Raw genomic sequence first — 14951 nt, forward strand, 5'->3', positions numbered from 1 at the left:
CTCACAAGCCTGCCGCCGAGCCCCACCGAGTGGCAAATCCAAGGCAAAACCTCCCATGCATAAATGGCCTCTTTCTTTTTCTGTCTCCCTCTGTCCTTTTCTTTCTCTCCCTTGCTCCATTTCTTTCTCCCTTTCTCTCTCTTTTTCTTTCTTTCTCTCCCTCCCTTCCTTCCCTTTCCCCCTCCCTTCCCTTCTTTCCTTCCTTCCTTCCTTCTTTCCCTCCAGCGGCTTCTCCGGCACCCTCTGGGTCTGTGCGGGCGGAGGGGCGTGTAGTCCTATTCCACCTTTGAAGTGCCCACAAGCTATCCTCCAAACACCTTTCCATTTGTCTTGATATGTAGAGAGAAAACACTAAGGAACTAGTTGCCAATCTCCAGGTACTAGCTGGAGATCTGCTATTACAGGTGATCTCCAACCAATAGAGATCAGTTCCCCTGGAAAAAATTGCCACTTTGGCAATTGGACTCTATGGCACTGAAGTCCTTCCCCAAACCCCGCCCTCCTCAGGCGCCACCCCAAAAACCTCCCACTCATGGCGAAGAGGAACTTGGCAACCCTAGCCTCTCCCTCTGGGCCCCCTCTGGGGGTGGTATTCAGGTTAAATTGCCGCATTGGCACTCGGCGATAAATAAGTGGGTTTTTGGTTGCAGTTTGGGCACTCGGTCTCTAAAAGGTTCGCCATCACTGGCCTAGGGCATCTCCTTGTTTACACTTCTGGTGTAAATGTCCATAGAGAGGTCTTGTGGATCTTCTTTCCAGAGCTGCAGGAGCTGTACCCATATTTGTATCCATGCATCTCATTGACCCAACAGATATTACACTGGCTGTGCAAAGACAGGATCTGCAGGATGCTCTTCACAGCTTTCCCATGAGACAATTCCACATGGCTGTGGGAAATTTCTGCATGAAGCAACCACATGGGCTCAGCAGGTTGGATCTCTCCAGCATAATAGATTCCCTAATTTCCAACAGTTGCTGATCATATTTTGGAAACCCACGCAAGCTGCCCTGAATAGGTGGTGGAGTATTTGAGGGTCAGTGGTAGAGCGTCTACTTTGCATGAAGAAGGTCCCAGGTTCAGTCAACAAAGAACTGATAATGTGAAAGATCTGTGTCTGAGACTCTTGAGAGCCATTGCTCATCTGAGTAGAGAATACTGACCTTGCTAGATCAGTGGTTTAACTCAGCATAGGGAAGCTTCATGCTTTAACATGCAGCTTCAGTACAACTTATGTATCTGTTAATTCTACATGTTGTGTTACCACAGAAATAGGATTGCCACCAAAATGGCAGTATTCTCCCTCAACCCCCATCTGTGTGGTATACCACCTGCATATGATCTAACGTGTTGTGTATTTCCTCACCCCTGCCTGCAGAAGCCAACAATGTGAGTGTGATTGGGGAAATACACAGCTTAATGATACTGCATCACAGACAATGTACTGCTGCTGTAAAGTTAGTAGTGGGGAAGGCTTGAATACAGAGGGACACAATTTTGGGGAAGCAGCAACCCTTTGTTTCTGGCAACGTATAATTCTGCCCTTAATCTTATGTGAATGTCTCCTCAAAATCAAGCTGTTACTGCCATGTGGGTGGGTAAATGGTAAAATGCACTCGTAATTACTCCGATTTTTTAATATGAAGTGTCAGCAAGTTGTTTTTTTCACTTGTTATGGAATTTTTAATACATGTAAAAGTTTTCACAGGAGTGACTTGATACCATCAATTGTTCTAGTTTGGTCTTTTCTGTGTCTCTGTGGAAACTGGGTTGTCTCAGGTTTCTCACAGAAGTCCTTTTTTTCTGCCAGAAACTTTTTTCTTCTTCTCTATGACCTAAATATCCAGTCTGACACAACTAATTGTGTTGTTCAATTATTATTAAATGCATTTTTATCCTACCATCCCTTCAAGGAGCTCTGGTTGGCAAACATGGTACCCCCAAGTCCAGCCTCAAAAATGCTGTGAGGTGGGTTAGGCTGAGAGTTAATGACTGGCTCAAGGTCACCCAAATCGCTTTGTGGCTCAGTGGGGATTGGAACCAGATCGCCACATTTTTAGTACTACACTACACTGGCTCTATACCTTATACTCCTTTACCATAGGCAAAGGACCAAGGTTGAATGTAGAACACAAGTTTTTCCATATGTCAAAATCACAGCATAATTAGTGGGTTTGAGTTACAGTAGCCCTGACCACTTAATTACATTAAAATAGCTTAATGAAAATGTTTGCTTCCTACAATTATTTTTGCATCAAAAGGGAAGGCAAAGATCAAAGCTGAAAATAAAACCTATGGTGTTGTCATACTTTTAGTATGATGCATTTACATCCCAGTCTATGCATGTTTACTTCTGACAGTCCTGTTAAGTGTAGTAGGTCTTCTTCACTTAGGTTGCTTCCACACAGTGGTTTGGTTTTGTTTTGGCATCCAAAACTGGAGCACTGGGGTGGGGGTTAATTTGTGGTGGGGGGGGTTAGCATCCACATGACTTCATCCCTTGATTGTCCACTATCCAGGTCCACTACAGCTTTGTTCTGATCTTTTCCAAAACTGGTTTGATATGATCATTTGGGAAAGATCACTTGTAAAGCTTGTTTGCACACTGTTGGCACAGTAAGGTATGCATTTTGGCAAGTCCTTCCCGCATCAGGGCTGTTTTTCTTCAACTCCTGCAGCCACCATTCTCTCCCCAGTGTATTAATAGTATTAATGCTACAGCGATTCGTGAATGACTGATTTCTCTTAAAAACCCCAAAAGCCCTCTGGTGGTGTGGAGGGGAATGGTAGCTGTGGTAGTCAGTCATACGAACATGAAAAGCCAGGCTGGATCAGACCAAGGCCCATCAAGTCCAGCAGTCTGTTCACACAGTGGCCAACCAGGTGCCTCTAGGAGGCCCACAAACAAGATAACTGCGGCAGCATTTTCCCGCCTGTGTTTCAAGCGAAGTGCAGGGGAAACTTCCATGTGGATGTTCCATGATTCCTACAAATGGGCAGAGGTAACAGAACATCCACACAGCAGTTTCTCCAGCAGTTTCCCCAATTGGTTCTTGTAGGTTATCCGGGCTGTGTAACCGTGGTCTTACACAGCCCGGATAACCTACAAGAACCAATGAACTCTGACCGTGAAAGCCTTCGACAGTAGTTTTCCCAATGTTTGCAGCAATAATGAGGGACACACTGACAATTGGCACAGACAATTGGCACTGAGTGGAAACAGCTCCAGATGCTGTCGCAGACCGTTGTCATTAAAGCAAACTGGGTGAGTATAAAAACGCCCGAAGTTCATTCCCAGGATAAGCAATGTGTTCAGGCAAAGTGTGAGCCAGCCCCAATGCAACACAATGTTCTCGTTAACTAAACGAACTGACTTAATCCCCAAGCTTTCCCTTTCTCTTTATGATACTTAGGATTTAAATTTTTCCCCAAAACTAACAATGGTGTTCTGTTGTGACCTTCTTGGCCAGATTAGGGTGGTTACAGAACATAAAGAGGGTTTTTCAGTGGCCACCACCCAACTGTGGAGCTCACTTCCCTTGGAGAATCACCAACACTTAAATCATCTTTTGAAAGTATGAGACCCTTTCTGAAAGAAAGAAAAAAAGGGTGGTGGTGGGGGGTGGAGAACAAGCTGGCACAAGTTGGGTTTCTGAGTGCCTGCGATTATTTGTTCAGTTTAAATTTGATTTTACTGGATTCTCCGCATAGCTTCTCTTTTACTTTATTGTTTCATGCTCTGGTTGGAGGGAACTAGCATTTCAAGTAAATAAATTACAGCTGGTATGTATTTCTTGTACAAGTAACCATTAGCAGCTTAATTAGTTAATGTCACGTAAGTTGATTGCTGTTGAATAAAGGCTGCAGCCCTGTTCCTAGTCACCCAGGCTTGGGTCTGGAGGGCTCACTGACTTCATCGATACCGCAATCGTAATCCTAGATTATTCCACCATTTAGATTTTTTTTTAAGTTAAAAGATATACAGGTGGCTTTTGTTTTAAAAAATAAACCTCAAAGTGCTTGTGGCAGGGCTTGTTTTACCTTTGCCAGAATGGTCTGTTTCCTTCCGCACAGCCTGCTTAGCTGCTTTCCAACATGGCTGTCCCAAGAACATGGGTAAACAGGGAAGGCTGAGGGAAGCAAGGCCGGAGGGGAGCGGCCACAGATGTAGTGAACGGGATGCGGAAGGTGGTCCAGCCGAAGCTGTGAAGGGAGAAAGAAATGGAGGAAAAGAGAAGTAGGGCTGTTGATTCGGTTCGGCCCGAACTGAAAATCAAACAAATTTTCCTCGATTCGGCGCTTTTCTGTTCGGACGGATCCAAACTCCAAAATGGGAGAAATCCGGGAGGCCGAACTCTTCATGTTCGGCAAGTTCGGCGAGTAAATTTGGCAAATTCGGTGGTTCGGCGGAGACGCATGCGCAGGAGCTGATCCGCCCGTTGGCAATCTGCTTTCTCCCGCGGCCAATGGTAGCCCAGCAGATTCTTCTCATGGCCAATCAGAGCATTGATTTGAAGTTTTGAACTGGCCAAGAGAAAGTTTAAAACACCCGCCCATCCCTCCCTTCCCCACTGTCTTCCATTTTGGTGGCGAGAGATCCAGCGATTCCAGCCAGCGGAATTGGTGCGGTTGAGAGATCCACCCGAGTTCATCAGTTGGAACTGGTTTGAGGGTGTTTTGTGGTGTTTGTGTTGTGCGGGTGGTTGCTTTGCTTGGGGTTCCACGGTCCGGCCTAGCCTCCCCCCCCCCCAGGTTGGCTTGAGAAGGGCGAGCGGTCTCCGTGCGGAGGTGCGAGGAGGACCCTCTCGCCGCCGGGGCTCCCGCGTTCCCATCCCACCCCCCACCCCCCGGTGCTTGGGTGCCACTTGAGTTCATCCAGCGCTTTTGGCTTTTGGTTGTCTTGTGGTCTTTGAGTTGTGCGGGTGGTTGCTTTGCTTGGGGTTCCACGGTCCGGCCTAGCCTCCCCCCCCCCAGGTTGGCTTGAGAAGGGCGAGTGGTCTCCGTGCGGAGGTGCGAGGAGGACCCTCTCGCCGCCGGGGCTCCCACGTTCCCATCCCACCCCCCACCCCCCGGTGCTTGGGTGCCCTCTAATCTTTGCAACCGGGGATTGCCAAAAGCCGCTGGGCAGACACACCTCAAAGTGGAAGATATACATTACACAGGAAAAGACTCTCTGAGAAAAAGAAGGGGGGCGTATGTCTTTCCCTTCCTCCAGCCACTTTTTATAAGAGAGTTGGGTGGTCAATTAATTACTTCCTCCAGCCCGCGGAGCTGCCATGGGTGCAATACTTATATTTCGCGCTTCACCCCGGCATGCAGTTTGTGAATTGCGTGGGCTCTCTCAGTCCAATGTATTGCATTGCATCATTTGCTTGAATGTGCAAATGCAGCCGAGCCGAGTCACGGACGGTCTATGCTTTGCGATGGGCAATTGGGGGAGGGCTTCCGGGATCCATATCTTGCCTCCCTAGGACCCCATCGTCACCAAAATTGGCAGTCCTTTCAATAAGGGTCACAAGAAGCAATGATGAAAGTTTTGAACGTCCAGCTCTAACCCCCCTCCCCCGCAGCCGCGGGAGGCCAAGAGTGATTGTTTAAAATTTAAATGGCAATATTCGGCCGAATATTTTGCCGAACTTTAATTTCTCGCCGAATTTAACGGATCCGAATCAGGGGAGTTCGGACTTTGGCGTGTACCGAATCCAGACGGGCTGAATTCGGCCGAATCCGAACTATACCGAATTTTTTTATTTTCAACAGCCCTAAAGAGAAGACCAGTTCCAAGCTGGCAGATAAGGACCAAAATAAGAGCACCAAGTCCTGGGAGCTGGAAGCCCACAGCTCGGGGGAAGGGGGAGCTAGAGTTGCTAAACCTTTTCTAAATAGCAGCTGCAGGATGTGGATTTGGTTCAGGTGGAAACACAGGGCAAGAGGTGGTTCAACCCTTTTCCTATGAGAGAGTGTGTTTTCCCGCCTGGGTGAATGGAATCATATGGCTCTTGCTAGGGTCGGTATTCAGCAACTAAGGCACCACCACTGAAAAGGCCCTTGCTCTGATGAACATACTGATGATCACATAGGTTTATGTTGGGTAAGGCAGTCCTGCCCCCTAACATGGCCCTATGCCATTTAAGGTTTTCAAGGTCAAAACTAGTGCCTTGAACAGTTCCCAGGAGCATACTAGTAACCAGAGCACTTATTTGAATATTTTAAATGATAAAAATTGTCACAGTCCTAGTAGAAACATTGTTGTCACATTCAGAATAAGTGAAGCTTTCAGGTGGTTTTAAAAGGCAGCCCCATGGACAAAGTATTGCCACTATTAGTCTGCTTGTTAGCTTGACTATTGTTATTTATGTTCTTCTATCTCTCTCCAGGAGAGGTGCAGCTGGAATACTGCTCTAAGTAAACTGAAAACACAGATGTTATCTGAGCTGCCTAGAATAAGGGACAGGTCTAACAGCACCATTAAACCACGAACTTGTTTTTTTAAGTGCAAACCCATCCAGGGTAGGTTGTATACGTCCTCCCACTGACACGAAACCACTTCCTAGCTGAAGTTCTATCTTGTCCGGATTGAGCTTCAAGTTGTTAGCCCTTATGTCCCCCTCATTATCGATTTCAAGTACTTCTTTAACACTCCCAGCACAGAGACTGGAGAGAAATAGAATTGGGTATCATCAGGACACAGATGCCACATCACCCTGTGGATTCATGTAGATGTTGAGTGGCCTAGAGGACAGGTGACAACACTCTGGACCATCAGCGCAAAGGAGCCCTGGTGCTGGACTTCTCCCCCAACACCCCTTCCTGACCTTTTAGAATAACCAAAGTGGTCATAGAATCATAGAGTTGGAAGGAACCATGAGGGTCATCTAGTCCAACTTGGGTCATCTAGAGGGTCATCTAGTCCATCTAGTTCCTGCACAATGTAGGAAATTCACAACTACCTCCCCCCACACCCCCAGTGACCCCTACTCCATGCCCAGAAGATGGCCAAGGTGCCCTCCCTTTCATCACATGGACGAACACATGAAGCTGCCTTATACTGAATCAGACCCTTGATCCATCAAAGTCAGTATTGTCTGCTCAGACTGGCAGTAGCTCTCCAGGGTCTCAGGCAGAAGTCTTTCACATCACCTACTTGCCTAGTCCCTTTAACTGGAGATGCCGGGGATTGAACCTGGAACCTTCTGCACGTCAAGCAGATGCTCTACCATTGAGCCACGGCCCCTCTACTGAAGGTCATCAAATCTGCATTGCTGACAGATGACCTTATAACCTCTTCTTAAAAACCTCCAGGACAGATCCCCGAGGCACTCCACTAGTCACTTCTCACTCCAGTTTACAGTTTGAGTATTTTTGCTGTTCCAGTGACAAAATACATAATCTGATTTACGCTTAAATAGCATCTATCCAACTAACTCTACCAAAAGACACTGCATAAAGGAATACATTCTCTGAAACTGCTATCATTCTGAGGTCTGCCTAGCTGGAGGGAAAAAACAGAGGTCTTGCCTATTCATTGTCTGGCATGATTGTTCCCTGGTCATCATGTAGAGCAGATTAAGATCAGTGTGCTACAGGAATACCAGCCCACATTTTGTCACGTTCCACAGACTGCTCACTGCTGCCAACAGAAAATGTTCCACTGTCTGAAAGGGAGAAAAATCCTGTCACGGCCCTTTTAATTGGTCCTTCATTTACAGACTGTCTCCAGCACAGGATGTCTCTGGATGTGTTTTAATATGTGATGGTTTTTAAAAAAGAAAAACAGCTTAACTTAATTAAGACACTGATCAGCAGCCACCCAGTATAACATGAAGAACTGCTTCCTGGATATAATCATTTAAGGAGGGAAAAGGCAATGTTACCTCATCACGCATGGTTGCATTTGTTTTTTAACGTACTCATTCGAGTGGTGAGATTAGAGACACTCAAGATTTGCAACCTTTTGTGCCTTAGAATGAGTCAAATGTGATTATATTAAGGGTTCCAAACAAACGAGCTGAATAAATTCAGCCTTAAGGGGGCTTCTGCAACAACCAGAAAAATCACACCCACCTTGTCCACAGCATTAATTTATCTAGACTAATACCACCCTCCAGCTCCAGAATGCTGATGAGCTGGGAAGAGGCTCTTGCATAAGGTTGTTTTGAAAAAGCAGGGCAGGGGAGGGGGAAATCCATATTTTAGCATCCTCCTGATTTTAACTACAACAAGATGGCTAATATACATTAAAGGGTGATCATGAAGTGATTTAGACTATGCACACTTAGATTTTGAAGCTAGTGTCCTCCTGTTTGAGTAACCTTTAGGGTTACCAACCTCCAGGTAGGGGCTAGAGAACTCCCAAAATTGCAACTGATCTCCAGACTACAGAGATCAGTTCTCCCAGAGAAAATGGCCCCTTGGGAGGGTGGGCTCAGTAGCATCACATCCTTGCTGAGCTCTTCTCAGGGTCTGTTCTGCTCTAGGAATTTCCCAACCCAAAGCTAGCAATCCTACTTTGCACTCTTTTGCTGCATATATAAAAGATGATTGCTGCGGAAATTGGTATCATTCAGGTGTGGTTACCAAGCAGCCAGGACCAGCTCCTTTGGAGGCAAGCCCAGGGTTGTTTTGCATGATGTCTGTAATTTTGAAGGCCAAGTTTTGATCATTCAACTTGAAGCCAAATTTCTCAGTGTAAAGGAAGGGTTAGCTGACATTTAGAAAAGCTGGATAATATCAGATAATGAGAGAGGGGAAAACCACAATAAAGGGGGAGGGACTTTTATTATCTTCAAGGCACTTGATTTTATTTGGAAGAATTCCATGATTCCGCCTTAGAGATGTAGTGCTCTGCACTACATGCCATTTTAATGTTTCTCTTAAATGTGAAAATATGGACTGCCTGTGAACCCTGTTTCATATACAGAATGTCTTAGCAATAGCCTAGTTTGCTTGTTGGGTAATGCAATGGCATATCAGGATCTTTCTTTTTCCATTTCAAGTCCCATCACCAGGACGGAAGTGACAAACTCTGCCTTAAGTTTAGAACTACCTGCAGAACTCAGCATGCACAAAGGTCTCTGGATAACTGACTCATGTCTGTGTTCAAGTTAATTGCATTATAAGGCCTTAGACTGAAGGGAATGACCAACATGATTATATTCAACAGCTCGCACTGCTAACTGTTGCAACTACTCTACGGCCTATGTTGGATAGCATGTTACGCCTCAACTTCCATGTTAGTTTTAAATTACCTTTTGCCTTTGGCAAATTTAGCTGCTGGGATTGTTTTATTAAGAACAAGAGGAAGCTTTTCTTCCCCTGTTGTTTTCTCTGTGGGGAGGGGGACACCATTCATCTGCTTTTATCTTGTTGTGGGGGGGATGAAAACCTGTAAAGTTTCCCTGTCGAGAGTAAAAAACAACTCAAGGATGGCTTTTTCCAGTGAGAAAACAGCAAGGAGGAAAGGGTTAAAAATGTTTGTTCTCCTCCATGTTGAAACAAATTCTGCCAAAGGAAAAAACTGTCATTGAAAATAAATTTGGGAGAAATTGTAGCATGTAGTTGAGCCAGAGATATAAAATTTAGACCCTTTGTAAACATAAGTACATATTTCTCTTAAGTATACAGCCATAATAAGTGTTATCCATTACACACTGCTGGTCTATATAAGGATCTCTCTGTGGGTTTTGTTGGATGTTTAAAGTTTGAGAGTGGAAAGGAGAAGATTTGACCACACACTAACAATCTCAAAGCTTGACTGTTGTAACATACCTCTACATGGGACTGCCCTCAAAGACCATTCAGAAAATGCAACTGGTGCAAAGTGTGGCAGCCCTTCTAGTGTTAGGAGCTGGTCACAAGGATCACATTATACCTACTTCACAATCTTTGCTTTGGTTACCTATGGCTTCCATGTCCAATGCAAGATGCTGGTGCTTATTTTTAAGGACCTTCATGTCCTGGAACCCATATACCCAAAGGACCATCACTCCTGATGTGATCCTGTGTGGAAGCTTTGCTTATCTCAGCAATGTCTTTTGGTTGTTCTGACCCCCTACTGCCTGCTTTGGCCCTCTTGTGGGCCTTTTCTGTGACCACACCACTGCCATAGGATAGACTACTGGAGGAAGGTAGAAGATCTGCTTCTCTCTTGCAGTTTCAGAGGGCTTGTAAAGCAGAACTCTTTAGAAGAGCCTTTGGATCCTCAATTGCTTCATGGGTGTCTTGAAAGACAGCAATCTCTGTTGGACTTTGTTTTTAAGTTTTTTCTGTTGCTTGCTTTAATTCTGTTGCACTTAGAGTTATGTTACGTTGTACTGATTTTATATTGTTAGTCACCTTGGTCCCAGTTACCTGGGGAAAAGGCAGCTGTATAAATGTTTTAAATACATAGATACATACAACGCACACTTCCAGTGTGCATACATATTGTCAGATGCCCTAAGTTGGAGAGTTTGGGTCTCTCCCCCCAGGCTTTGCTGAAGGTGGGTAAAGATCAAGCAAAGAAAAAGAATAAATGATATTGAATGGCAGTCTGATCTGTTGAGGGTACCCGCATTTATGTCTGCCCCTACGACTAGATACATCCCAGCCCCAGCTGCATACCTTTCCATCCTTGAAATCCACACCCACAGAAGGGCTTTAACTTTAGCTAGGTGTTCAGCTCTACCCTCAGCGGTTTTACAGGGGAGGTATAACAAGATCCCAAGAGCAGAGAGATTCTGTCCATGCAACTCTGGGGAAATAGAAACATTGGAACATATGTCTCTCAGATGCTCATTCTACAAGGCTGCCTGCTCTAAGTTGACCCGGTCCTTGTTTGAGAAAATTTCGGGCTATTCTGAAAAACTTCAGATTAGGAAGTTCCTCTCGGATGAAATTCCCCAACAAATTAGTGAGGGCGCCAAATTCTGCGCAGCAATTTATAAACTTCGTCAAAGTTTAGTAAAATAAAGTTGAAAAAAACAACAAAAAATGAAGCTAAACATTTTTCTTTTTTAAATTTTTTATTGATTTTTTTCTTAATAAAACAAAAAAAATATAATAATAAAATCATAATACATAATACAAAAATAACAACAATAAACAAAAATACACAAAAAAAGATATAGAGAGCACTAATTCACTACTGGTACATTATTCTTTTTCTCTTTATAAAACCTTATAGTACCCTAAACCCAGAAACCCAAAAACCCCACCCCCCCCACCACTGAATTGGTAGCAAAATGTTTATTTCCTGCCTAATTTGTAAAACATTTTAACCATATATATCCTTTTAAATTAACATGACACAACTTTTAAACAATATCAATGTATCTGTGGTAACGTTGTTATGTTCTAAATTTTTATTGGCGTAATGCCGCAATAAATGTTTCTGTCTGTCTTGTCAGATGCCCAATGTGGGGATTTACACATCCTTCCCATGTTGAGAAGCTCGGTATCTGGGGCTGACACATATTGCCAGCATCTTGTAACTTCTGAAATGGCTTTGTTTTAGACTGCAGGCTAAATGTTGCGTTCAGTCCCATAGCTCACCTGCTTGCTGCTTCTTTTCCTTTTTAGAGGAGATATGTACTCTGGTAATTGCGGAGACCTTTCCTGAAGATGCAGGAACCTTCACATGTACAGCAAGAAATGATTATGGATCTGTGACGAGCAGTGCAAAACTGACTGTGCTATCAGGTATTCAGCGACGTTGACACGATGTTTAGCGTGTATGAAACTTGTGATATCTTCTGGCTGCTCTTGCACACAGCTGCGGAAATGTAGAGAGATGGCTTGTTTCCCCTTCTGGTTCAATCTCCTGTTTAGTCTTTCCACATTCTCCATTTCTGACTGATTACTCTGTGTCTGGGTAGAAAGAATATGCACTGTTGCCATGGAAAAGAGGCTTCTACATGATCTTAAATGGTAGGCTATAAGAAAGGAAGCCGTTTTTATCTCTCAAAAGGCAACTGCTAACAGAGGGTCAAGTATAGTCAAGTATCTGCAACTGAAACAGGCTTGCCTTCAGCAACTCTCTGTTTCAATCTGATTAAAAAGGTAAAGGTCCCCTGTGCAAGCACCGGGTCATTCCTGACCCATGGGGTGACGTCACATCCTGACGTTTACAAGCAGACTTTGTTTACGGGGTGGTTTTCCAGTGCCTTCCCCAATCATCTTCCCTTTACCCCCAGCAAGCTGGGTACTCATTTTACCGACCTCGGAAGGATGGAAGGCTGAGTCAACCTTGAGCCGGCTACCTGAAACCAACTTCCATTGGGATTGAACTCAATCTGATTACCTGTTGTAAAAATTCAATTGCATATGAAAATGCTGTGATTCTGTGACATTGTCACAGCCCCAAAGCCTCAGTAATTAATACATGAAGTTCCCTTATACAAAGTCAGACCATTGGTCTCTTAAGATCAATATTGTCTACTCTGATTATCAACAGCTCTCCAGGGTCTCACATAGGGGTCTTTCACTTTACCTACTACCAGTTCTGTGATGAGTGAACCAGGGACCTCCTGCATGCAAAGCAGGTATCCTACCACTGATCCACTGCACCTTCCCTAAACTGGATCAGAGTCCCTTCAGTTTAGCAAACACAGGAAAAGAGAGTCTTAAAATCTGACTATCAGGCCAGGTGAAAAAGGCATATTTGGAATATATATTAGGATGTGATGCACAAAACTTAGTGTGCTGCTATGGGAGAAAAAATGTATGCACCAGGGTAGTATCTAAAGACCATTTATTATAATAGATCCTTCTCCTTTTGACTTCCCCTTTCTTTCTGCCTTTTTAAATTATTAAGCCTTCAGGTAGCTTTTTTAATATGGTGGAGCACCTAAGACCTTTTACGTGCACTTAGAAAAATTTCATTGACTATGTCAACCTACCAAAAAGTTTTCGGTTCCAGCCACTTACTAAATAGTGTATACTGTGGACCTTTAACCTCCCAATAGACTGTTTTGACTGACAATTGCTATTTATTAGTGAGAAATCTTAGTTTTAAGGGTCCCCCCCCCCTCAAAAAAATACACATGGAAAGAAAGTTAAGCAGGGCTGGCAGCTTTTAACACTGAGATCCTAAGGCTAGGTGGCAACAGAGACAAAATGGGGAAAAAGTAAACTTCACTAACAAGCGAAAATGAAATCCTCATGCTAGCATAAAATGTAAAACAGAAATATATATATATATATATATATATATATATATATATATATATATATATATATATATATATATATATATATATATATATATATATATATATATTTGGAATAAGTTAGCAGTTCTCATGCATGAAGATGTTGGATGTCTGTGATGAGTGCTAACAAAATTTTGAAGCATATGGTTCAGTTGCTCAGCCAGTACTGAATGTGCATAAATCAATTACTGTTCTCAACTGGCAATAGTTTCTACCTACATCATGGACAGTGGCGATGAATAAATATTCCACAACATGGTTACATCAGCTCCAATGATCATGAGAAGTTGAGCAAGACAGTCCTTTTGGCAGAACCGTCAGATGTAACAAAATGAAATAGTGATGTCATCTTCCATTAATGAATACTGTATTTGAAAATAATTTAAACAATCTGTTAGTAGTTATGGTGCAACCTTATGTGTGGGATTATCTTTTTTTCCTCTTTAGCTGGTTCTGAAAGCTCCATGCATGACTTGTCAACGAGGGAACAAAACAAGGATGACTTCTACCAGTTTCCACCCCCACCTCCAAGTCTTGAGATTAGTGCTGTTGAGCTTCCTCCAAAGAAGCATCCTGAGAGCCACCAGATGAACAGTGCTGAACTGAGACCGAGTGTAGCAGCCCTTCAACTGCAGCTCAACTCTACTGACAAGAAAACCAATGGCGTCCATCCCAGCCATGGAGTTAATGGGGTGTTCAATGGAAATGCCAAAACTGATCCATCTGCTTCCCATCCAAGTGGCCTCCTTTCACCCACAAAAAACACCACCACCCGTGCTTGCTAAGCAAAGCTGTGAGTAGTTACCTTGTTTTGTGCCATGCTGATTGGTTAAAAGTATGCATAGCGTGCTAGAATCACTGAATAAGAGGCAAAATATGGATATTCTTGAAAGCTGTTTCACACGTGCTGTTTTCCTTACAGGAATGCACACAGGTATAGAAAAAAAGCTTATTCCCACCATTGTGCCTGAACATGAGCATTGACCATCTATATGGATGATGTGAGAAAACTGCTGCCAGAACTGAAGCATCTATATAGCTAATATCAATATGTGGCTCCTATCTGCACAGGGAACACACTTACCTTGATTCTGGAGAGCTGGCAAGTGGTGGATGCTGGGAGCCGCTCTGGGCCTGGCTGCAGCAGTGGACACTGGAGCCACACCAAGAGAGGCTCCCTCTCCAGACCCAGCTGCAGTAGTCGATGCTGGGAGCTGCTTCAGGCCCCGGCCGCAGTGAACACCTGGAGCTGCTCTGGGTGCAGCCATAGCTCCCAGGCACTGCCACCACTGTAGCCAGGCTCCAAGGTGAATGGTAAGGCCAAGGCCTGGAGCCATGTCAGGCTTTGTGATGGGGGGGGGGAGATAGGGATTTCTCCCCTGCGAGTCTTGCTGGCCCACCAATTGTTACACATATGATTAATAAAAATGAGCACTAGTGTATTTGTGATCTTTATAAATAATAGATAAAATGTGCAATTTTGATCAGAGGACGTACAGACAAAGGGTTTTTTGTTATGCATCTACATCTGGTTCAACATCCATGTGTTAAACAAACCTTAGTGCTTATTAATTTTAATGTTTGGTCTCTCTTCAAACCCAATTGCTCTCCTCAGTATTGTGTTCCATGTTTGCTAGTTTGTGCAATTAATTATCCTGCTAGGCTGCTGCTGTTATTTTGGTTAACTTGAAGTAATATGTCAGTGGATGGGTTCTGACAAATGATAACTGGAATAACAATTATGATAGGCAGTGCTGCATTGC

The 14951-nt window shown here is 44.0% G+C and overlaps 1 protein-coding gene across 1 annotated transcript in view; it reads left to right on the forward strand.

The window, feature by feature from the left end:
• LOC130482351 (palladin-like) overlaps nucleotides 1-13973 on the forward strand; it is a gene marked incomplete at its 5' end in the record, with an annotated part of 116382 nt that extends 102409 nt beyond the window's left edge. The window contains 2 exons of the mRNA XM_056855061.1: nucleotides 11558-11677; nucleotides 13636-13973. Coding sequence (XP_056711039.1) covers nucleotides 11558-11677; nucleotides 13636-13973 — 458 coding nt within the window. The remainder of the gene's footprint in view (nucleotides 1-11557; nucleotides 11678-13635) is intronic.
• Nucleotides 13974-14951: the final 978 nt, after the last annotated feature.

Source organism: Euleptes europaea, chromosome 9, assembly GCF_029931775.1.
Source record: "Euleptes europaea isolate rEulEur1 chromosome 9, rEulEur1.hap1, whole genome shotgun sequence".
In the NCBI taxonomy this organism is placed as follows: domain Eukaryota; kingdom Metazoa; phylum Chordata; class Lepidosauria; order Squamata; family Sphaerodactylidae; genus Euleptes; species Euleptes europaea.